The 23,943-nt window shown below is 42.4% G+C and overlaps 10 protein-coding genes across 10 annotated transcripts; 7 read left to right on the top strand and 3 right to left on the bottom strand.

Annotated features, from left to right (window-relative positions):
- Window positions 1-67: 67 nt before the first annotated feature.
- On the bottom strand, window positions 68-1,936 carry SAMD00019534_100790 (hypothetical protein; the record flags this gene model as incomplete). Its single annotated transcript, XM_012894718.1, has 1 exon — window positions 68-1,936. A coding segment is annotated over one exon (1,869 nt), but the record flags the coding sequence as incomplete, so codon positions are not given.
- Window positions 1,937-2,420: 484 nt separating this feature from the next.
- On the top strand, window positions 2,421-3,119 carry SAMD00019534_100780 (hypothetical protein; the record flags this gene model as incomplete). The annotated part of the gene is made up of 1 exon (XM_012894717.1): window positions 2,421-3,119. One exon carries the CDS (start codon window positions 2,421-2,423, stop codon window positions 3,117-3,119), a length of 699 nt encoding a protein of 232 aa, XP_012750171.1.
- Window positions 3,120-3,352: 233 nt separating this feature from the next.
- Window positions 3,353-4,873, top strand: SAMD00019534_100770 (hypothetical protein; the record flags this gene model as incomplete). Its single annotated transcript, XM_012894716.1, has 5 exons — window positions 3,353-3,936; window positions 4,010-4,179; window positions 4,261-4,481; window positions 4,557-4,746; window positions 4,827-4,873. The coding sequence occupies 5 exons, from the start codon at window positions 3,353-3,355 to the stop codon at window positions 4,871-4,873; spliced, it is 1,212 nt and encodes a 403-aa protein (XP_012750170.1).
- A 1,770-nt stretch (window positions 4,874-6,643) lies between these two features.
- On the top strand, window positions 6,644-7,330 carry SAMD00019534_100760 (hypothetical protein; the record flags this gene model as incomplete). Its single annotated transcript, XM_012894715.1, has 1 exon — window positions 6,644-7,330. The coding sequence occupies one exon, from the start codon at window positions 6,644-6,646 to the stop codon at window positions 7,328-7,330; it is 687 nt and encodes a 228-aa protein (XP_012750169.1).
- A 13-nt stretch (window positions 7,331-7,343) lies between these two features.
- On the top strand, window positions 7,344-8,731 carry SAMD00019534_100750 (hypothetical protein; the record flags this gene model as incomplete). Its single annotated transcript, XM_012894714.1, has 2 exons — window positions 7,344-8,311; window positions 8,377-8,731. The coding sequence occupies 2 exons, from the start codon at window positions 7,344-7,346 to the stop codon at window positions 8,729-8,731; spliced, it is 1,323 nt and encodes a 440-aa protein (XP_012750168.1).
- Window positions 8,732-8,865: 134 nt separating this feature from the next.
- On the top strand, window positions 8,866-10,318 carry SAMD00019534_100740 (hypothetical protein; the record flags this gene model as incomplete). The annotated part of the gene is made up of 2 exons (XM_012894713.1): window positions 8,866-10,208; window positions 10,288-10,318. The coding sequence occupies 2 exons, from the start codon at window positions 8,866-8,868 to the stop codon at window positions 10,316-10,318; spliced, it is 1,374 nt and encodes a 457-aa protein (XP_012750167.1).
- Window positions 10,319-10,747: 429 nt separating this feature from the next.
- Window positions 10,748-12,847, top strand: SAMD00019534_100730 (hypothetical protein; the record flags this gene model as incomplete). Its single annotated transcript, XM_012894712.1, is given in 2 exon segments — window positions 10,748-11,729; window positions 11,736-12,847. Coding segments are annotated over 2 exon segments (2,094 nt in total), but the record flags the coding sequence as incomplete, so codon positions are not given.
- A 481-nt stretch (window positions 12,848-13,328) lies between these two features.
- SAMD00019534_100720 (hypothetical protein) lies at window positions 13,329-14,420 on the top strand (the record flags this gene model as incomplete). Its single annotated transcript, XM_012894711.1, has 1 exon — window positions 13,329-14,420. One exon carries the CDS (start codon window positions 13,329-13,331, stop codon window positions 14,418-14,420), a length of 1,092 nt encoding a protein of 363 aa, XP_012750165.1.
- Window positions 14,421-14,600: 180 nt separating this feature from the next.
- Window positions 14,601-18,127, bottom strand: SAMD00019534_100710 (hypothetical protein; the record flags this gene model as incomplete). The annotated part of the gene is made up of 4 exons (XM_012894710.1): window positions 14,601-14,671; window positions 14,761-16,517; window positions 16,584-17,120; window positions 17,199-18,127. 4 exons carry the CDS (start codon window positions 18,125-18,127, stop codon window positions 14,601-14,603), a joined length of 3,294 nt encoding a protein of 1,097 aa, XP_012750164.1.
- A 1,917-nt stretch (window positions 18,128-20,044) lies between these two features.
- SAMD00019534_100700 (hypothetical protein) lies at window positions 20,045-23,588 on the bottom strand (the record flags this gene model as incomplete). The annotated part of the gene is made up of 3 exons (XM_012894709.1): window positions 20,045-20,834; window positions 20,904-21,908; window positions 21,988-23,588. 3 exons carry the CDS (start codon window positions 23,586-23,588, stop codon window positions 20,045-20,047), a joined length of 3,396 nt encoding a protein of 1,131 aa, XP_012750163.1.
- Between the last annotated feature and the right edge of the window lie 355 nt (window positions 23,589-23,943).

The following is a 23,943-nucleotide window of genomic DNA, read 5'->3' as shown; positions in this document are numbered from 1 at the left end:
GACTCAATAAACGAATGAATCGAACGAACGAATGACGAATGATGAATGGAAAGGAAGTAGATTATGGTAAACAGAGTACATGATTGTTGATTAGCTTGGCCTTGAGGAGCATCTCGAGTTTGGCCACAGTGATGTATCCACCTTCCAATCGATTGTTGATTACAAAGAGTGGCGAGATGGTGTTGTTCATCTTGCGAATGGACATTTGTTGGCAACCCTTTATAAAGAAGGTTGTGAAGCCTAACTCGTCAACGTACTTGTGATTCATTAGCCATTGTACTAGATTGTTGGCTTGAAAGGGGAACCGGGTGGTAGGGTTATAGCCATATTGTATAGTCAACCTCCTCAATGGCAGCTTGTTGTGTGGCAATACAATTAGACCTTTCATTGAAATGTCATAGATTGGACAACTTGTCACCATCTTCATCCATTGATCCCTGGTACCATCGGACAACATCCATGATACCAATGATTGCTCCTCCGTTATCCATTCGAACAATGTACGTAGCAAGTACTTGTCTTGGTATGTCCTGAAGAAACAACGTGGTTGATTGTGTCGAGTGAAAGAGATGGTGATCTTCACCATATCAGTCTGGATCTCAAAGATGCGATTGTCTGGTTTGCCACAAACCACTGAGAATGTTAGGTGCTGTAGCATCTCTGGCAGGATGGATGATGAGAGGGGGTGAGTGTAGGTGGTGGACGCCAGGGTTAGATTGGTGATCGATCCAGGCAACACACCAGGTTCGATTGGTTTGTTGAATGAAGATCCCAGGTAGAGCTGGGTGAGGGATGGAGGCAGCAGTCCAGGGGTGATATCATTATTGTAAAGGTTGCCAAGCGTGAGACATGTCAATGAGTGTGGGAGTGAGACATCGATACCATTGCATATAATGGGATAGATAGTATCGCCGATTGTCAGCGTTATAATAGACGTTGGGATGAGCTGTGTCGGGATGACCGCTTGGTACATGAGGTTGAGATCGGTGATTGAGTTTGGCAGTGTGCCTATCTCAAGGTGAGTCTTGTACTTTGATTGAAAGATGAGAGTTTTGAGGCCTTCTGGCAGGGCACCAATGGGTATCGGTTGATTGAACTCCAGTCCCAGACGTAGATACGTCAATGTAGATGGTAGTAAACCAATTGGCAATGGCTGGCGGTGTAAGCCAACAAACTTCATCGTCTTTAGGCCTGATGGTAACGATCCAGGTGCCATCAACAATGAGTTTGATGGTACTTCAAGCTCGATAATGCCACTCGGTAGTAAGTCTGATGTGAGTTGATTGGACAGTCTCTCGCTCAGCCTTAGGAGTGTGAGTGATTGTGGCAAAGGGCCGTCAATCCGAATCTGTTCGAATATAGACCCAATGTAAAGACTTGTTATGGAGTGAGGCAACACATCGCACAAAAAATTCCGTTTGAACTGGCTGCCAAGGATCAGCTTCTTGAGTGATGGAGGCAGAACACCTGGCAGCAGTTCTTGATTGAACTGTGAACCAAATATGAGGAATGTCAGGGATAATGGTAGCACACCAACCGTCAAAGGTTGGTTGTAATTGGAGCTAAACAACAATGTTTGTAAAGTATTTGGTAGGACACCGGGCCGGATCATCTGATTAAAGGCCGTGCCAAAATGAAGTTGCTTGAGTGATGGAGGTAGGGTGCCTGGCTCGATCGGTCTATTGTAGTCGCAGTCAAACCTGATCTCGACCAGACCAGTGTGGACAACAATCCTTTGATCGAGTGGCTTATTGGATCGTTCGTAGTATCTCAGACTTGTTGCATCTTTCATCACTTGATCTTTGTCGGCACCGACATCCAATGATGATGACATTGATCTCAAGAACTGCGCGTATGTTATATATGTTGAGGTCTGAGGTTCGGTACTGAGTCTTAGCTCAATCTTTCCTGTTATCATATCCACTGTATGATTGTTTATCTGTTGTTTGATCAACTCTCTAATCATTGATGGTACTTTATACAATTGATGATTATAGTTATCATAGTTGAATCGTACATATTTGTTCCTTTCATCATACATTCTTCTACATGTTACGATCAAACAAACTACATCAATTCTATCCAACCATATAACTATACATCCAATATCCGAGTTACTCAATTGTTTGAAGTCCATCATTCTTTCTTTCTTTCTTTGTCTGTATCTTTGATTGATTAGTTGAATGAATGTAGTTGAACCAAAGGGGGGACCATTTGGAATGATTCATGCAAGTTCATCTCATTGAACAAAGAGATAGATAACATCCATGGATGGACAGGTATTATTGTTTGGTCGTAAGGAGTGCTGGACTCAATCATTGGATAATACATCAATGTTGGTAACAACGCCAATCATTGATATTCATTCTCATAATGTTGGTACAGGTACATCAATTATATATGCTCGTGGAAATGTATATATGTTTGGAGGTAGTTCATCACCACTGACATACTCTCGTTACTCATTGGCTGATAGACAATGGTATACTGCTGACATTGTAGGAGTGATTGGTGGAAGATCAATGTCAACATGTTATGACGGTGACAAGTACATCTACTTGATGGGAGGCATTGATAATATAAAGGAATGGTACTCTGATAGAGTAGATTGTTATGATATAGAATGTCAACAGTTCAAACATATTGGCACTCTGCCTTATAAGTTATCAAATCCTAGTGTAGCCTATAACAAGTCGACTCAATCAATCATTGTGGTTGGCAAGATGGACAGTGTTGGCAATAGATATCAAGAAGTATTATCATTCAATCTAAACACATTGAAGACATCTGTAATCATCAAAGATCTAAAGCTCAATTCAATGTCCGTATGTGCCATTGATGGACATGATGGCAACGTCTATGTACTCAACTCGCACGATCATACATTCAAGAGATATAACTTGTCGACCAAACGATTGACCAATCTATCAACACCGCCATCATCAATGGCATCCTACTACTCCACAGTATTGAATGATCGATTGTTCAACAGTCTTATCTTTATCCATTTCACAACCCAATCAATGCGATACTCAATCAAAGATGACCAATGGATACAATCATCACAAGCATTCACACAATCTGATGATATTGTTTGTGCATGTATACTTCAAGATTGATTGGCCCAGGGGCACAGTGTCTTGGCCTCTCATGTCATGAGACGACATGGAAGTTGGTTCGCGACCATGACTCCCCCACGCATTCGCCACCCCACCTTGAGGAGAAAGCAAACAAACGAAGGTTACATAAATTGGGGAAGTCAAAGATTGATTGTTTTATTATTACTTGTACACATACATACACATAAACAGATATTATAGTATTATTACTTACTTACTTAGATACATAAAGTATGGGTGCAGCATTAAGTGGATCTAGATGGGAGAATGGAATATATCCTAGATTGTCAGAGGAACAACAGGAACAGGTTGCTGATCCAAATGGTGGAGCAGTGGACAATCCGAATAACAATAATGATGTTGGAGGCGGAGGATCACCAAGTTCAATGCAAATGTCACCGTTGGCATCTATACTGCCACAGGTATATGCTGCAAAGAATGTATCCAGTCGTGTCAATCTACATCGTGACACTGTTGTCTTTGAGCGTATTGACGTCAAACCAATCTCAACAACAACAAACGTCGTAGCAGATAACTATCCAATACAAGAGGTCAGTGATAGTAATGGTGATAGTAATGGCAATGTAGTTATTGATATAAGTGGAGCATCATCTGGTTCTGGTTCTGGTTCTGGCTCAGAGTCAACTAGTACTTCAACTACAACTACTACATCAACATCGACAACAACAATAACATTGGATAAGGATGACAATAAGACAAACAATGTAGAGGGTACCTACAACATCAAGTTCAAGTTCGACACTGAAGAGCCTTGTGTAATAGACGTACACATCGTTGGAACAGATACACTCAACAAGTAAGCCATCTTCATCCCGTCTCTCTATACTCATTCATAACTGACATCGTTCATTTATTCATTGATAATATAGTATCTCATCACAGTTGAGACTTGGACCATTCTACTTCCAAGATGGATTGAATCAACAGTTCTCATTATCACCTTCAGAGTATATTAACCTCTCTAACTTTACACAAGTCGATCTGACCAAGTGTAACATCGATAGGGTACAATATCCCGTCATTGTAACTATAAAGACAAGTAAGTAGCATCATTCAATCAATCAACTCAATCAATCATTCGCTCACTCACTCACTTATTCAATCAAACAATGTATATTAGACTCCTATGTAGCAGATGAGAAGAATGAACAGTTACCTCCACCTACATCTACATCGACAACGACTACCTCCACGACAACAACATCAGGCTCTACAGTAGTATCTCTGGAGAAGCAACAACAGTCTAATGAGGAGATTGTACGAAGCCAGTACACCTACCTCACTCTACTAGCTTGCAACGACCAAACCTTTGCCATCAAGCCATTGAAGCAAAAGATTGTTGTAAGTATTACTTCAAACATGTCAACGACAGAGATAGATACTAATTGTACAATCTTAAACCTTTGGAAACGATAGCTTGATCATCAGAACTACATCATACATGATATCTATGGATTGGAGAACTCTGAGGATAACCGAGAATGTGTTATTTGTTTGGTTGAGCCAAAGGATGTGTTGGCTATCCCTTGCCGCCACTTCTGTCTTTGTTCCAAGTGTGCCGAGACCATGAGGACAGTGTCAATCAAGTGTCCAATTTGCAGATCGCGTATGTACATTTATCATTCACTCATTGCACTTCGTTCTTACTAACTGACTGACTGATGTCGTATCTATCCCATTCCACAGCCATCAGGTCTTTGTTAAAGATGGATATCAAGCAGACTCCACAATAGGGTCAGCAACCCAACATGTCCTTGTAAATAACAATCATTTCTTTCATTCAACTAACAATCCAGATAGGGTCCCTCGCCAGTTTGCAACTTGTGTAGACAAGGCAACTTGGAGATACTCTAGCACTACCTAGCCATCACACCAATTCGCAATCTGCCCAGTCTCACTCAGATCTCGCCTTGGCCATTGACACTGGAATGAACAGTTTGTTCGTCTTCTACTACAACATCAACAGCATCACAACTTTACACCATTGAATAATGAGAAGATCGTGCCTCTGTACAATTACAACTTATTAATTGCAATTTGGTCTGCAGAGATAATATTTATTTGATTTCTTTCAAGACTGATGGTTGAGATAATATTTACAAATACAGTCCAGTGGGATGAGATAGAGTGTTGATAGTGAAATGGTTGAATGTGATACCAAGATCTATAGCAGCTTGAGAGTCACCAATAGACTGATGGGACGTCAATGATGGTAGTTGACGAACAGGGACAAGATCACTCTCGTTGAGGCCAAGTGATGAAAGGCAATCCTCCCAACGAACACGAAAACCGGCTCCAACTGGCAAAGGCGGTGGTAGGTGCGGAAGGTCAACAGGGTGGTCATCAATGGTGAATGATCCATGTAAGAAATCTGGATGTAGATTTAGTAGGAGCATTGTCTCTAGTCCTAATAAGGAGGGCACACCAGGAGCCACCTTGACGACTGTTGTCAACTCTACACCTAGAACTGAGATCCTTGCCCGGAGAGGTAGAACTTGGCCTCTGCACCATTTGCTATGCGTGTTCTACCAAATAATGTAGGGTGTCCAAGCAATCCAAGTCTGTGTGCACATTCTTCCGAAATTTGTCTGATACAATAAATAATATCAGTAAGACATTCGAGAGAACATGATGAACGCTTCATCTTACGTGTAAGATGCACCAGTATCAAGTGTAAAGGTCAAAGTCTGGGTTGTCTGAACTCCATCAATCCTTGCTGGTATTTGATAAGAGATACCGTTTGATAATATTAATTCGCCTGTTCTTGTCATAACTATTTGTTTGAAGGTGTAGAGGTGAAGAATGAATGAGTGATTATGTGTCTCCAATGATATCCTGTCATAACTATTTGTTTGAAGGTGTAGAAGTGAAGAATGAGTGATTATGTGTCTCCAATGACAAGGTACCCTCGAAAGGCCACAAAGTTGGATAGTAGTCGAGTATCCACATCTTAATCAACCTTGAGCACCGTAAAAAGGTAGTTCTCACGAATCTCTTAGACAAGGGACACATCAGTATCGATGATCAAATACGATACACTGAATCCATAAATATAAAGTTGTAGGAGGAAGAATTGTGCGAATTAGGGATTTTGAGGGCTCTGGCCATTCATTCATTCAATCAAACATAGATACATATATACTTGTACAATGAATAACGACAAGAGTATACATTATGTGCTCCATAATAGATGGTTATGTAGACTGATCTTTGATCAGGTCAGTGACATACATAGGCGACTTTCACTTGAGATCAATCAATTAATCTCGAATGACAACAACACTCAGGAGATGAAGATAAAGTCAACAATCAAGGGCGCAAAGCTAAATACAAATGGGAGTCTCTTTGAGATGCTAAGATACAATGCCACTCAGATGTTCATCTAGACATTGCAATCACATCCGGATCTAACTGACAACATTAAGCTCATGACCAGTTTGATGTTGTATGCAGCAAGCCACAACAATACAAAGGCGTTCATATATCTATGCAACAACAACAACATGAGCCCATCATTGATACCCGATGTAAATACATTGCTCACATCAATAATCAAACATGGCAACATCGACATGCTCGAGCTATACCTCAACTCATCATACCGAGCCATGCCAACAGACATCGTGTTGGACAACCTTTACATTGCCATCGACACTGGAAACATACAGTTCGTGCGACTGTTGCTAAGCCAATTGACAATGTTCATCCATGAAGAAAGAGACAACAATGGAGACAAGATTATCAAGTTCAGACGACGAAGTATCAGTGTTGGCATGTTGAGAATGCTGCATGAGGAGTTCAAATGTCTCTATTCCCTCAAAGATCTGTGTAGGAGTGTACTGACACACTCAATCATTTGTAACCTGGCAGACAATGTTGAGTACATCATGAACAACATGCCAATGGAGTTGGACCATGGTATATTTAACTGGTACATCAACAAAGAAGAGGGGCTGGTTAAATGTGCCAAACATGGATACATCACAACGTTCAAAGCATTCGCCACGTCACCTGTTGGCGCCAAGTACCTCAGTAGAGAGGACATTACAAACATCATCATGGCCGCGTTCAACAATGGACAGGAAGAATTTATCAAATATCTCTACAAGCTTCATTTGGACAGTGGCCATAAAGCATTCAGAGGGCAGGCTATGGCAGTGTTTGGAGACCCCGCACGTCAAGCATGGTGAACCAAAAGTAAGAATGACTGCACGTTCGTCCATCTTCATAGGTGACCTTGGGATTGCCGATGCACTCATCTCACAAGGCCTACTTGATGAGTTGGATGAAGATCTTTGCAATGGGATGTCAGAGTCGATGGCACTCCACATCACGAGACCAAGACCGACGCCAGTCACCTTCAATGCACGTTCACTACTTAACATTGTCAAGGCGATAGGCTATCCTGGCAACAGCATTACCGAAGACATACTCAGCCAGTTCATTGACAACTGCTTTCCTGACACCTATGATAGAAGTGAGTCGAGGTTTGCCACCGAGGTATTAGTCCAAGCCGCTGGATTCTCGGCTAGAGCGATGCAGCTCATCCAAGCTAAGTTCAATCTCAGGTGCAGCTCCCAATGTCTTCTGCAGTCGATTAAGAAGAGATGTCACGGGACTATGAGGTTGATACTCGAACAGAATGGAAAGTGTCAACTTGATTACCCCTGCAACATAATGGTTTTTCAACTGATCTGCGATGGATCTCTCTCTCTCTCTCTCTTAGACAACTTGAACGATCGAGACAAGCAGTCTCGTGACCTACTTGACTGCGTATTGGCCAATGAGAATGTGGAAGTGCTTGATCATTTGGTGAACAACATAATTGATCTATCATCATTGGGTCAACCAAGATTGAAAAGAATGTTAAAGTTTGCTCTCATCAAGGACTTGGTTCACTATGTTCAATCATTTGTTGGAATGTTGGGAACAGACTGTCCATGGCCAGACACATCCACACTTGGCAAGATCGTTGAGTACAATGCCTATCACTCACTGGAGTACCTCCTCAACACACCAACATTCAACATAATGCCAACAATACAACGATTGCGAACCATATATTCGATCGTTGATCATGGTTATCAATATGGTGCTACCCGTGTGATCAAGTTATGCAATGATCAGATCGCAGCCATCACAATCAATCATCATCAAGGTCACCTTCAGCCGTAAGTTGAGACAAACTCACATTACTCAATCACTCAATCACTCACTCAATCATTCAATCAAACAGATTCCACCAAGATTATGACAAACCAAAGACAGGTCCTTGCTCACATGAGTTGGAGAGGGGGGTGCACGCTGTATTTGGTGACAGGAAGCTGGGTATGATCATCATAGAACATGTTAGATTGGTTCACAAGTCACTTGGTGTTGAGAGTGTGATCAAGGGTTCACATTTGATCGATAGACATTGTTTGAATGATTACATCAAGTATGGTGCGACAGAATGGTTCATCAAGGCTTACTCCACATCAACATCAGTATCCAACAATTACAACTTATCATTGTTGAGCATGGCATTGACCAAGTGTAACATACCAATCGTCGACGTACTTCATCCCAAAGATGGCATGCAACAATTATGATCAACAAATGGTCATGTCTTTCATTTGGAATCTGTCCAAATGCACTCATCCACAATGGGAGAGGATATTTGATCCATCCATTATTCATTCTCAAACTCATTCAATGTGGCGCCGGGTTCACGAACTTCACTCACATGTCAAAGTTGGTTGAGTCGATCGCCACGAGAGGATGGCTCACACAGCCTTGCTCACTGGATATGCTCAAACTCTTGGATCAAGAACACCAAATGACCTCAGGCTTCCAAGAGCAATTAATACTCAAGGCCATCGAGCTTGGCATCACCCCGGTCGTCCACTACTTTGTAGATCCGTGGGCAGCCAACCCAAACAGAAAGGTAGACATGGGCTCGAAAACGATCTTAACCTGCTGTTGCAAACATGGACGATTAGAGTACTTTGACATGATACTACCACATGTCCTAAATGGCTTGTTCGCAAACAGAAGTGATTATGAATATGATGATTGGAGCAGTGACAAGGGTATCAAACTCACAGGTCTAAGTGGATTGTTTTCAATTGCCATCATTCATGGACATCTGCACATTGCCAAGAGGTTACATCAACTCATGCGCAAGTACGAAGGGTTCAATACATTGGAGCACATAATATCATCAATCGACATGGCACTGATCTATGGCCATCTAGACATGGTCAACTTCATCCTTGGAATCAAACCATCTCGACAGCTTGATGAAACAACACTATGTCTGATTGATGATGTACACCCCAACATTCTATCAGTGGACTTGTTGAAGCGATTGATGGCACATCCCAACCTCAAGTGTAGATTTGCTAAAGTGTTGGGCGAGGCCATCATGATTGGTGACAAACAGATCAAGTGTGATGTAATCAAATGGTGGCAACAGACACATCATGGAATGATTGAAACAGACTATCGCTATGCACTGTCTTGTGCATTGGAGGTGTGTGACGTGTACATGATCCAATGGACAAAGATCAAACTATCAAAGACATTCCTGGACGATAGTGATTATGTGGTGTTGTTGAAGCATGTTGGAGTCAAGATCTCGGAGCAGGAGTTCTTAATGTTGGCCAGGGACGAGCGTAGGGGCATCTCTGACAATAATTATTTTGATTGTTTGATGAAGGCTGCTTCCATGTCACTCTCAGTGATCACATTGATCATAGACCACTTTAACACACCACACACCACAAATCACCCAAGTTGTTTTAGTGGTTGGTTTCGACATCCAGTTCGAAGATTGTCAATCAAAGATACCAAGGACATCATTGAAGTGATCATCAAGCGAGGTGACACTGACTCATTGGACTATTTGATCAAACTGCCATTGTGTAGGACACCCTTGATGAACATATTCAACCTCAATGACTTGGTCAACATTGAGCACGGCATTAAGATACTCAAGTATCTGATTGACTCGGGATATATCAACACTGACAAACTTCCACAATTGATCGACCATGCTTGTATCAATGGAGACTTGGAGATCATGCAGTTTGTACACAATCACGTGTGTACAGCCACACCAAAGTTGCAACTACGTCATCACCTTCCATCAATCAACGCAATCAAGCAAGCATGCTCCAAGAACCATCACAAAGTGATCAGATATCTTTTCGAAGGATATGGAGATGGTGACAGTCGTGATGAATCAGCATTCAATCGAGCCAACGCCAAGCTGGAGATGAAGCATATGCTCAATATACTTCAAACATACTCCCGCCAATGTGGCAACCTCAACATCATCGATATGTGCAATCGACTAATGGTAGTCAACAAGTCTGTTGGAATCATTGGTTTAAAGAGGCATATTAGTGATGATCATGATCATCACCATTCAGATTCCACCTCTGGATCTCACAAGGTAGCCAAGTTCAATCATTGACACAAGTTGGAATGACCCATAAATAATGAAGATGGTGGGCGGGGGGATGAAGGGGGGTAACTTCCCACCTCAATCAATCACTCTCTCAATCCACCATTCTTAAGTATATTCTCCTACACATACAATACAGATATATATATACAATAGAATGAGTAATATAAGTATTCACTCAGTATTTCATAATAGAGTGTTGTGTAGACTGATCTTTGTTCATGTCAGTGACATCCATAGACAATGGTGCAAGAATAATGAGGTTCCGGATGACGATAACATTCAATTCGAGAGAGCCATACCTCTGCCTCGTACGATAAAGGGTTCAAAGTTACAAGCCAATGGGAATCTAATAGAGATGATTAGATTCAATCATTCATCATTGTTCATCCAAACATTCGACAACAACGTTGTGGATCGACACAATCTAAACTTCCACTATCTCTTCTCGAGTGCAGCGCACTACAACAACATCACAGTGTTCAAACATCTCATCAAATACGTCAACGACAACAACAATAAGTTCAGTAGTGGCATAAAGATGATACTGGTTCAGGACTCCAATACACTTCAGGAACTGTGTAGACATGGCAATGTTGACATGCTCCAGGACTTCCTTGCATTGTCCCCATACTGTGAGCTGCCTGGCGAAATCCTGGACCGCCTCCCCGTCGCGGTAGACGCTGGCAACGAACAATTTGTCAGATTGTTTCTTAAGCGCTTCATACCAATCGAGCGCTCTTACAAACATCGTGTCAGTGTGGCCAAGTTCAGATCAAGATGTGGAGTGTCCATTGGCATGCTCAAGATTCTACATGAGGAGGCCAAGCTTCTTAATAATCATACGGCACTATTGAATCAAGTTCTCTATCACTCAACAAAGAACAACTCAATGGACAGTGTACAATATATTATGGATAATATTAGAGCGCCGTTGAGGTTAGACAGAAGTCTAAACCAGGTCATCACAAAGTCTCTTGTTCGTTGTGCAAAAGTTGGCAACATAGCAATGTTTGAAGCAATCATCAACGCGGACATATTGTCTCATTACCCTTTGAGGCATTTCATCAAAGAGATTCTGTATCCAGCATTGGACCATGGTCAAGAGTCATTCATCAAACACCTAGTCATTAACCATCGTAAAGCATTCAAAAACCATTACTTTAAATCATGGTTTAAGTGTATAGATTCATCCAACAACAACAATCAATCACAATCAATCGAGTTCTGCGTTGCCAACCTGGACAAAATCAAATTAAGCATGATCGTTTCTATGGCGATCCGTCTCGATGATAATTCAAGTGCAGAGAAACTACTATATTACCAAGAATTCAATGGCAATCTCTTCCGAAAGATGTCCAAGTCGATGGCTGAGCTGATCACAGGTCCCAGACCGCATGGGAAAAATCCCTATGTATTCGATGTATCATCAATCTTACACATGATCGAGGCCATCGGACAGTCGAGAAGCACCATCACCCCAGATATGGTCTGTCAGTACATAGAGAATTGCTACATAATCACCAACAATGAATACGATCAGGAGGACGAGGTGGATAAGCCTTGTCGGTTGATGTGGGCCGCTGCGGCACACTCAGCCAAGTTGATGCAACTTCTCCACACTCGGTACAAACTAGACTACGATGCAGGTAGTCTAGAGGTAGCCTTGGAAAAGAGATGTAGAGAGACAATATCATTACTATTCCAACAAGATGTTCACAACTATAACATTGGCAATCAACGGATCATCAATGGTCTACATAGTTTAATGGCCAAAGGATCGTTGGAGGATGTGGTCTACGTCCTGGACCAATTGACTTGGGTCAGTTATGATTGGCCAGAGATCTTGGTGAGTGCTTTGCTCAATGATGACATCAAGGTGTTTGAATACACCATCAAGATGTTCACAATTGATCAACTGGATGACACACTACTCAGCACTGTGGTCGACTTGGTTCTCCGTCGCGATTGGCTTCACATTTTCAAGATGCTAGTTCAACGATGTGATGATGAAGAAGATGTGTCGTTTTCCAATAGAGTAATGGCAATAGCACATTCTTATAATCTTAGTAAGCTGGCGCGAAGTAATTCATATCAATCATTGGAGTACCTCTTCAACAACTTCCCAACACCAACTACCATGTCACAACAATTGTCTAGTTGTCACTCAATCATGTATCACGCATATCAGAGTGTAACAACTCGAGTGATCAAATTGTGCACTGATAAGATAAATGCTATCAATCAATCAATCAATCAATCAATAAATTGATCAGGAACATAATTGATTGACATTGGCATCCAACTAGGAAGGGTAACTTCCCGGGTCAATCAATGTTTAAATCATTCTACGTTTCATTCATTCTTACACTCATACAACATTCAACATATACAAATAACAAAAGTGAGTATCAGTGCCATTGCATTAATCAATCAATCAAACTAAATAAAGTAACTATGTATCTCTATCTCTATCTCTATCTCTATCTCTTTCTCTTGTCTTGACTGGTCAAATCAAATCACTTCCTATTTTGGACATTGATGATACGACTTTCGGAATCAGATTTGCGTAACTAACCCAGATATTTATTTGATGGCCTCCGTGGGTACCAAGCACGGTTCTTTGCCTCGTTCAATTTCCAAAATGGTTATACCTGAAAGGCGTCTACTTCTTTGCAGCTATTACTTCTTACCCTTGAACACTACTCATACAAAGAAAGATATAACTCTATATTAATATGTCATACTACAACAGATCACAACTTTTGATCATCTTAGTGATCTCAATACTTGGAGTATCAGTAACTCAGAGCACCAACCCAACTCCATGCCCATGTACCAATGCTACACTTTGCGAGCCACTCAACATAGGACCACGCAAGGAGTTTCTAGGTTTCTCAGTCAGTGCAGTTAATTGGGACAACTATGATATGTCTATTCTGACTACCATTGTCAAGTTTGGCGACGATCCCATTCCAGAGATGATGTGCGAGGCTCATGCTTCAGGAGTCCGTGTCACCAATGGTGTAGACTATCCAGCCAATCAGCTAACCAACGAAACTTACAAAGCTGATTGGATCGCTGAGCAGATCAGCAGTGTGCAAGCTAGCTTCTACGATGGAATCAACATCGACTTTGAATCACAGATCCCAAAGACAGATCCATTCATGGCTGCCCTGCTCACAGCATTGGTCACCGACGTCACACTTGCTTTTAAGAACATCAATCAGGGATACCAGATCTCGATGGACGTTCCAGCCGCGCCCTTCTGTTACTCCAATCGCTGTTTCAACTACAATGCTCTGGGACAGGCTCTCGATTTGATGGTCATCATGGATTATGATATGAATGGCAATGGAATTGCTGGCGCCAACTCGGACCTGCCAGGCGTGATCTCTGGCGCGGGTGAATACCTTAGCATCGATGTACCAGCTGAGAAGTTGGTGATGGCATTCCCATGGTACGGCTACAACTATCACTGCAATGGAGACATTTCTTTGGATACCCGTGACTGTCTCTATGACCCATCACAACGCTGGAACTCATCGATGATCTTTGACATGTGCTACAACCAGATAATGACACTGTTCGACTCGACGACCAATGGTGGCGTGCAATGGGACGAAGTGACCCAGACACCTTTCTTTAACTTTGTTGGCAACGACACAATTGTCCGACAGATGTGGTTCGACAACGCCAAGTCCACATACGCCAAAGTTGCCAGTGCCAAGAGTTTGGGTGTTGGCGGTGTCGGTGTTTGGTACCTGGACTGCGTAGACATTGCTACTCAGTCTGATATGTGGCAATCTATACAATCATTCTTTAATTAATTAAATATCAATTGATTACACATTGCGATAATCTTTAGATCTCCTGATCGGTGTGCATAGTTCCAAACAGTGCTTAGCATTGATGTCATGTCCAAACTCACTTGTGATCGATGGAATGGTGAGTCGACTCCTCGACCATTGTCACCATCAAATAGATAGTTGAGCAACTTGTGATGGTTGTTACTTGATGCCTCTTGGATGCTGGTCATTGATGGAAGGTATCGATGGAGCTGTGATGGTATGGAGCATCGCTGATGTACAAGTTTGATGATGTCCACATGTCCATTGATACAAGCCCAATCCATCAAGCTGGTCAGTATTGATGACTTGTCATCAATACTGATATATCGTTTGTCAAAGAGGTGCTCAAGTACTGATGCATTGCAGTGCTCCAAGTTGATCAATTCGGGCAAATGTCTAACAGGTATAAGTTCTTGATTGATAAGATAGTCGAGTGATTCGGTATCGCCTCGCTTGATAATGATCTCAATCACTGGCTTCCAATCATTGAGGAGGATACCAGGTATTGATGTGATATTGAGGTGATTGACCATCATCATAAAGAATGGTGGGGTCTTTCTTGCTGAGCTCTGTAGTATACTTGTGACCTCCCATGGAGACAGCTTCTTCTGATCCAACAGCTCGATGATTACCTCTTCTGTCACCTTGTTATCTTGTCGACCTAATTGATTGATCATTGAACATATGTTCCCAGTTGATGGCTTGACTATGGGCATCGCGACAATGATCCTTCTCAAAGTGTCAAGATCACATACTTCAACTGCAGTGTCGAGGGCTCTGTAGTAATCTGGATTTACGTGGCGATACTTGTAGTCGATGCACATGTCAATCACTTCTTTGTTTCTCCATTTGATTGCTTCTATCAACACATTGGACAACTCGCACTTGAGGAAAGGTAATGCCATCAATCGTTTGATCAGGTTGATGGATAGTATGCTGTGATGAATATCCTGGATGGTCAATGGCACCATATGCTCTGATGAATCCGAGTTGGAGTTGGTGAATAAGGCAATAACATTGAGTATGTATTCAAACACTTCCATGTGTCCATTGGCCAATGCTCCCTGGAGTGAGCACATGGCACTAATCTGGAATGCCTGATCACACCTGTTGAGTTCGAATGTTTGTAATCTTTGCATTATGTCAAGATGTCCATTCTTGGCCGCATGTTTGAATGACCATTCCAGTCGAACACCTTGTCCACCAGGCATCGGATCATCTAAGACACATGAGAATGAGGCGATAGGGAGCAGTGGAAGTATCATGTCCAGACACTCCATTCTCCCATGTATGCAACAATAATCAACTATCTCTTGCGCTCTTGTATCGTCAGACATCAAAGTTTGGAGCATGTTTGTGTTGAGGTAATACCTGACGATTGACGTCTTGTCCTGCTCAATCGCTTGAACAAGGATTTGATGTTGTTCATCTGTGCCCACAAGTTTGTGTTGGGCAAGTAGTTGGAACATATCCGATGCCCATGGCCTGCTGACCCACTCTCGGACCGCGTCCATGTCCTTGAAGTAATAGTTTGTAAGTTTGGCACCACATTGAATGAGTTTGCGAAGGAATGATGGATGCTGTACCAACTGCAATGTTTGTTGACTGATCTTGAGTGGTGCACCTTGACTTGTAATCATTGTATATTGATCAAACATCCACTCCCATTGTGGATGTGAACATGATGATATTTCCTTTACAAATTGTTCAGTGACCATTGGCCTGGGTTCGAGGCACATCCTTGTATTGTCCAACAATACATCAATCACTATTTTGTTACATTTGCTAAAGGCCAACTCCAACAATGATGTGTTCTGGCAATGTTCAACAGAGGCATTGGCCTTGATAAACCATTCAGTCGCACCATAATTGATGTAATCAGCCAAACTATGATTGTCGATCAACTGTGAACCCTTGATCACTTGATCACTCTCATAACCAAGTGACTTGTGGACCAATCCAACATGTTCCATGATGAGCATTCCAAGCTTCCTGTCACCAAGCACCGAGTGAACCGCTGTCTCCAACTCATGTGAGCATTGATGTGTCTTTGGTTTGTCTTGATCATAGTTGAGTCTGTTTGATTGAGCTAATGTGAGTTAATGAATGAGCGAAAAAGTGATGATGAGTTGGTCAACATACGATTGGATATGATTGATTGTGATGGCCGTGATCTGATCGGTGCACAGCTTGATCACATGTGTTGCTCCAAAGTGATAACCTTTGTCCATGATTGAGTGGATTGTTCTCAGTCGATGTTCGATTGGCATTTGGCTGAATGTTGATGTGTTGAAGTGGTACTCCAGTGAGTGATAGGCATTGGATTCGACCATACTATGTAGTACATTCAATGATGGTATGAACAATGGCATCGACGGATCTAGTCCAAAGTGTTGTTGAAGTGTCTTGACGTAGTGGGGCTTGTCCCTAATGTGTGCCAACTCCACAATTTGATCCAACATGTCACTCTCATTGCTGTTTATCTTATCGATCGTGAACAATGCTATCAAATGCTCAAACACTCGAGGGTCTTCATTGAGCACTGCCTTCAAACATATCTCTGGGTCACGCTTGACATGGTCCAGATGACCGAGCATGAAGATGATGTCCTCCAACGCACCGACCGAGACAAACTTGATGGCGGACTCCTTGATACATCGATATTTGAGATGTTGTGAACTAATTGGTTTAAAGAGCAAGGCCATTGTCTCGCGACACTTCCACCGCAGCGCCTCCATGAGGCATGGAATATCATACTTTGATTTGAATCGTTGATTGATCAGAGTCATGATTTTGGCTGAGAAGCCAGCGGCATAGTCCAGCGTGCCAGATATGGAGAGGGTCAACTTGTACCGGAGGTTGACAATGAACTGGCACACCAAGTCCTCAGTGATGTTGGTGCCTGGCTTGACCACAGCCCTGATCATGTTGATTAATGACTGACCAGTGTACACCAACGGGTGCGCTGTAGAGGGCGGGCCGCATATGAGTGTCGCCATCTCTTTGGACATCTGGTTGCATGTCTTGGCGTCCAACTCGACCGACTGATCATTGAACGACCCGTCACTCATACTCGCCAAGTCATTGGTACGAATGGCTGCCAATGGTGTTCTCAACTCCAAGCAGTGGCGAATGAAATCTCGAGATACCTCGTTGTCAACATGCTGGTTGAGATACCTGAGGAATGACTCCTGACCATGATCGCACGCCTCAGTGATTATGCCGGTGATATCATTCGACTTGAGGTTGAACTGGGACTTGATGGCGAGATACTGGAACATGTTGGAGTTTCCTTTCTTGGCGCAACGTCTGAGACACTTTGAGATGAGGGCGTTTGTCATCTCGGGCAACACGTGCACGGGCATGTTGTCCAAGATGTATTGTACACAGTCCAACATGCTACACTTGACCGCGTATTTGAGTGCCGCAAGCCAAAGCACCGGGATCCTGAACAGGCAGTTGAACTCCTTGTGTAGCACTGCGAGCATGTCAACATTGACTGCTGCGCGAGATGTTCTGAACCCTGCATATCTGGCAAACTTGATACTCTCTTCATCGATTACAATATGTTGTAGTAGTAGACGTACAAACTGGATGTTGCCAGTGTCAACTGCCTTGTATAGATTGATCAATGTGTCGGGAGGCAACATGTGGTGGGCAGTGGCGGCGAGGAAGTGTCGTAGCATGTCAACATTGCCATGCTTACACAATGCACTTGTAAGTTGTTGATTGATATCATATTGTATGTTGTTTAGTGAACATAAATGATTGAATACTACTATATTATTATTCTCAATGGCACTTAATAACAGTAACTTGTTGTTATTGTTGTTGATGTATGAATGAGAGTTGAATGACTTGATAAACATGTCTGTGGCATTGAATTGTAACATCTCTGTTAGCAAGCCATTAGCATGTAACATTGCTCCTTTGATTACTCTAGGTTGGATATGTTTGTAGTCTTCTGTGCACCTTGATGTTGATGTTGATGTTGCTGGACCGTACCATCGTCTATGAATGTCATTGATGTGTTCTAATATGATCCTACATAACAGTTTATTATGGAATACTAAATGTATACTACTGTTGTTATTATTATTACTACTATTCATTATGTATATCAATGAATGATTGAATCAATGACAACAAGTTGCAAATGAAGTCTAGACTTGTGTTTTCAGTGTAACCACATGTGGCAACACAGAAACAAAACGGAAACAGACGGAAACTCACGATAACACGAGGTAACAGACGGAAAAACGAAGGACCGGATTCCATTGAGACTTCAATCGGTGAGGGTTGACAACTTAAGTTTGTTAAATATTTAATTTTACAAATAGTGGTAAAAGAGAACAGAATAAACTAACTCTCTATTCACTTGTCTTCCATTCCAACACAACTCTTATTATCTCTTCACTTATCTGTACATACTTCCCTTTCGAACCTATCGCATAGTATATCTACACATAATGGAAGACGATCCCCAAACAACCTCAACAACGTCAACAACGTCAGCATCTGTGTCATCAACAGTACCATCTTCAACTGCGACTCCAGACTACGTTAGAACATGGCTTCAACAACACCTCTTCACTGGAGACACACCCCCAACACATTAAATATCGTGACCTCGCAAATATATTGTATGAACAGGAGATTGGCGGAGAATACCTGTTCCAACTGACGAGAGAACAACTCATGGGCGCACCCTATTCTCTCACTGATGGCTCTGCAAGAGCATACAACAGCGCATTACAATTTTGGGTAGAGCTTGATCTGGGGTGCGAACGTTATGAGTTCCTCAATGGAGTGGACGACGAGAGTTGCCTCAAAGGTTTGCTTGAGCTGAGTGAGAATGAGACGGTAGAGTGAAGTACAGATGATGGAGATCCATTGAGATGTAGAAGACGCAGAGGTACCACGATATGGGCACAGATCCAGATTGATGGAGTGTTTCATCTTGAGTGATGTGAGGGCTCTTTTGATATCCTCCATGCTGATACCCTTGAAATAGTCATCCTTTGATACCTTCTCTTCAAACAAGCGCTCGTCGAAATGGCCTTGGCTCAGCGCTCTGATGAAGTTATAGCCCATGAAAGACTTCCCTGACCCCCCCATCTGTGCGGATATCATACAATAAATGTATCTGTTTCTGTAACTGTAGTAGTACTCCAATTAGCATTGGAAAAATGTCATCTTGTTAAGATTCAAATGTGAAGTGTCTGTAGTGTTGGTCGTACGAATGACTCAATGTCGCCATCCCCAAGTCCTCGTCCAATTCCAAGACCAACACCAGGTTGTTGTTGAAGTGTTTTGAATGAGAGCTTGATTGATAGTAACTTGAGGATGGTCGTGTCTTTGTGTGGCATTAGTTGCTCTAGTGTACTGATCGCATGTTCAAACACCCTAGCGTCTGGATTGAACTTTGCATACCTAATAATACCTGTGTCGTTGTCTGGGTCAAAGCTCAACATCATTCAATAGCTTCAAAAAGTATGTTATCCAGCTCCGAAACACGGAAACTTGGATACACCCCACATGGAAACAAATGGAAACACGCGGTAACACACGGAAACAGACGGTAACACGAGGAGAAATTGTATTTATATCTTGTTCAATCTATCGCACATTTCAATGATCTTGATGTTAACCGTGCCGTGGCAGGCAAAGGACCGGATTGCATTGAGTATGGTTGTCATGTGGAGATCAACATTTGCTCGGCTGAAGGGAGTGACTTTAGATTCGAACAGGTATCTGATCACCCTGTGATTGTTCCGTTCTGATGCGATCAAAATATCATGGATCGATGGAAGATGTCTTTTGAGTTGCTGGGGAGTGACGCATCGTTGATGAATGATTTGGATGATGTCCAATCTTTCCTCGCGACAAGACCAGTCCACAAGTTTCTGCACCAGTTCACACTTTTGATCATCTACACTGATGTATCCCTTGTCCAGTAGATGTTCCAATATCAATATATTACAGTTCTCCAAGTTGATAAGGTCTTTGATCTTGTGTATCTTTTCTCCACTCATGTCTCTATTCTCGCGAGCCATGGCAGTAGCAGTGAAAGCTAACTGGATCATAAAATCGGTGGACTCTACATCGCCTCGCCCAACACAGACATCAATGATGTCCTTGAACTGTGATGTGTACATGTCATAAACAGTGGATGTGGTACCATTGTGCTTGATGAAGTGTTGACTGGCAATCAACTTGATGAATGAGAGTGATATCGATGCAGCCTTTGACAGGGTCAATGATAGCTCAAACAATCCCATGGAGCATTGCCGACCTGTCGTGCTCTTGATCATATCAAACAACTCGCCGATCGACTTCTCTGTCACATCTGTGTTGTTGTTGTTGCCTCGAGACACAACATGATCCATCAACCTACAAAGGTAGCAGAATTCAAAAACCATCAACGGGTCCCAGTCCAACTCATCCGCCCTTGTAACATACTTCTTGATTGACTCGATGTCACAACGTTCCAGTGCCAACATAAGTGCTCTCTGATCATCTGTCATGTCATCGTGATCATAACTCCCACCATCTCGATCTTGGTCAAGATAAAATGAATCCAGTGAGTCACTGGGATTCATCACGGCATGATTATTCGGGATGCGTGAGAGTATCATATCCAAATACTCTACACGTCCATGAAGACAACATGTTGAGAGAATTGATTGAATGGACGAGGTATCAACGGCCTCCATCCAATGTCTGAGTGACGCGTCAAAGAAATGCTTGACCACAGGTGTGATGCCATGCTCGATGGCTTCGCGACAAAGAAGGAAGTTGAAGTGAGAAGACGTGACCCTGTGTTGGTCGAGTAGTCGAAGCATCTCCATCGCCCAAGGTTTGAAGAGCCATGCCTGGACCATTACCTTGACAATCTCATTGTGATTGAATTGGTATGATGCCAGCTTGACTCCACACTCGATGAGCTTGTGCATGAATGATGGATGTTGGACTTTTGAAACCAAGTCTTGTTTGAGTGTGAATGGTGCAGATTGGAATGTGATCATGATGTACTGATCAAACATCCACTCCCACTCTGGGTGACTACACGACGATACATTCACTACGAATGTATCACTGATCAGATCCACTCCGTCACCAACTGGAAGTGTCATTATGGGATTGTCCAGAAGTACTTTGATCACTCTATAACTACACTGGTCGAATGCCATCTGTAGCAATGATGTGTTTGTATATGTACTATCACCAAACTCAATCGTGGAGTAGGCCTGGATGAACCATTCAGTCGCACCATATTTGATGTAATCATACAGACAATGATTGTCGATCAGTTGTGCACCCTTGATCACATGATCACTCTCAACACCAAGTGACTTGTGTACCAGTCCAACATTCTCCATGATGAGCATTCCAAGTTTCCAGTTTCTAAACACAGAGTGCACGGCTATCTCCATCTGGTGTGAGCATGGACGATTGTGGAGGAGTCTGTTTGATTGATTGATTGAGTCAGAGAGTCAGTGAGCGAGTAATTGAGTAATTGAGTGATTGAATGATTGACAATTACACATCCTTTGAATGATTGACTTGTATTGTGATTGAATTGATATGCTCTGTACATAGTTTGATCACACGAGTCGCTCCACACTCATATCCAATATTCATGATTGAGTAGAGGGTTCGTATTCGATGTTTGGATGGCATGTTGATGAATGTAGGTCTCTCGAAGTAGTACTCCAATGAGTGATATGCATTGGAATGTGCCATCTTGTGAAGTGTCTGTAATGTTGGTCGTACGAATGACTCAATGTCGCCATCCCCAAGTCCAAGTCCGAGTACTCGTCCAAGACCAAGATCAGGATGTTGTTGAAGTACCTTTACAATGTTGGGTAACATGTTTTGAATGAGTGCGTGATTGATTATATACCTGAGGATAGTCGTGTCATTGTTTGGCATCAGTTGTTCTCGTGTGAACATACTGATCACATGTTCAAACACCTTTGCGTCGGGATTGCACATTGCATGCTGGCAGATGGCTGTATCGCGTCTGACCAACTCTAATCCTTCCAGCATGAAAATGATGTCTGTCAATGATCCATCGGCAACAAACTCGTAGGCATCGCTTATTATCGATTGTCTAAGATCGTATTCTTGATCCACATCAAGTTGATTATATATCAATGCCAACGTCTCGCCACATCTCATCTTCATCGCCTTTGACAAGCAATATGATGTGTACTCTTGATGGAATGGTCGTTCATGAAGCAATCGCATCACTTTGGCTGAGCAGCATGCGGCCACCTCCATCACACCGTCCAGCCTTTCAAGTTGCACATGATTGCAGTTGACCAAGAACTGACATACGATGTCCTCGGTTATGTTGCTGCGAGGCTGGCCAATGGCTCTGATCATCGAGAATATGGATTCAGGTGCGAATGACAAGGGTGTCGTACGTGGACTACTGATGAGTGTAGCCATCGCCCTTGACATCCTTTGACAAGTCTTGAGATCCAGTCTAACAATAATACTCTCCTCAAAATATTGGTCGCAAGGTGGGGGTGTCTCCATTGCCGCGAGATCATCTGTACGTATGGCGACCAGGGGTGTGGCCTTGGACAAGATCATGGACGTATATATGTTGCTGATGAATGAATCCTGACCATGATCCAGTGCCACTTTGATTATATAGTCGCTGAGATACTCGATGTAGCGGTCATGTGACTTGGTGAGCAACCTGAACATGTTGATGTTGCCAGTCTTGGCGCAATGTTTTAACAACTTTGAGATTTCATATGTCTCCATATCACGATTCATGTTGTCCATGATGTACTGTACACTGTCCAACTTGTTGCACTTGACCGAGTGCTTGAGTATGCCTTGCCATATTGATAGATTAAATTGTATGCTGAACTCCCTGTGCAGCATCCTGATCATGTCAACATCGACTCCACTTCGATTGAAAGTGTATCTGTTTATAAAATTGTCCATTAGATTGTACTCCTCCTCTTCGTCATTGACAACAACAACAGTGAGCAGTAGACGCATGAATTGTACGTCTCCCATATCAATTAGAGGGTTGAGGTCACGCAGGGATAAGATTGGCAAGGAGCGGTAGGCCATCACCTTGAGATATTGTTGAAGTATATCGTAGTTGCCATGTTTAGTCATACCAGGATACAAATGATATACATCTGGACACATGTTTGGATGTCTACATAGATGTTCAAACACCTTTGTATTGCCATGTAGTATAGCGTTCGACAACAAACTAAAGTTTGTTGGGTAGTTTGAGTTTGAAGCAATTGTTATTGTGTCTAATGTCTTGATGAACATTTCAGTGGCATTATATCGTAACATCTCTGTTAATAATCCATTAGCATATAGTTTGACACCTTTGATAGTAGACTTGATTTTGATCATTGATGTGTTGGTATCATCACCATCTCGCATCCCCAACGACAAACTGATCAATTGTCTATGTATATCACTGACGTGATTAAATATTAGTCTACACAACAATGTA

Source organism: Acytostelium subglobosum (assembly GCF_000787575.1).
Source record: "Acytostelium subglobosum LB1 DNA, scaffold: scaffold25, whole genome shotgun sequence".
Taxonomy (NCBI): Eukaryota; Evosea; class Eumycetozoa; order Acytosteliales; family Acytosteliaceae; genus Acytostelium; species Acytostelium subglobosum.
This window is presented reverse-complemented; position numbering and strand designations above follow the sequence as displayed.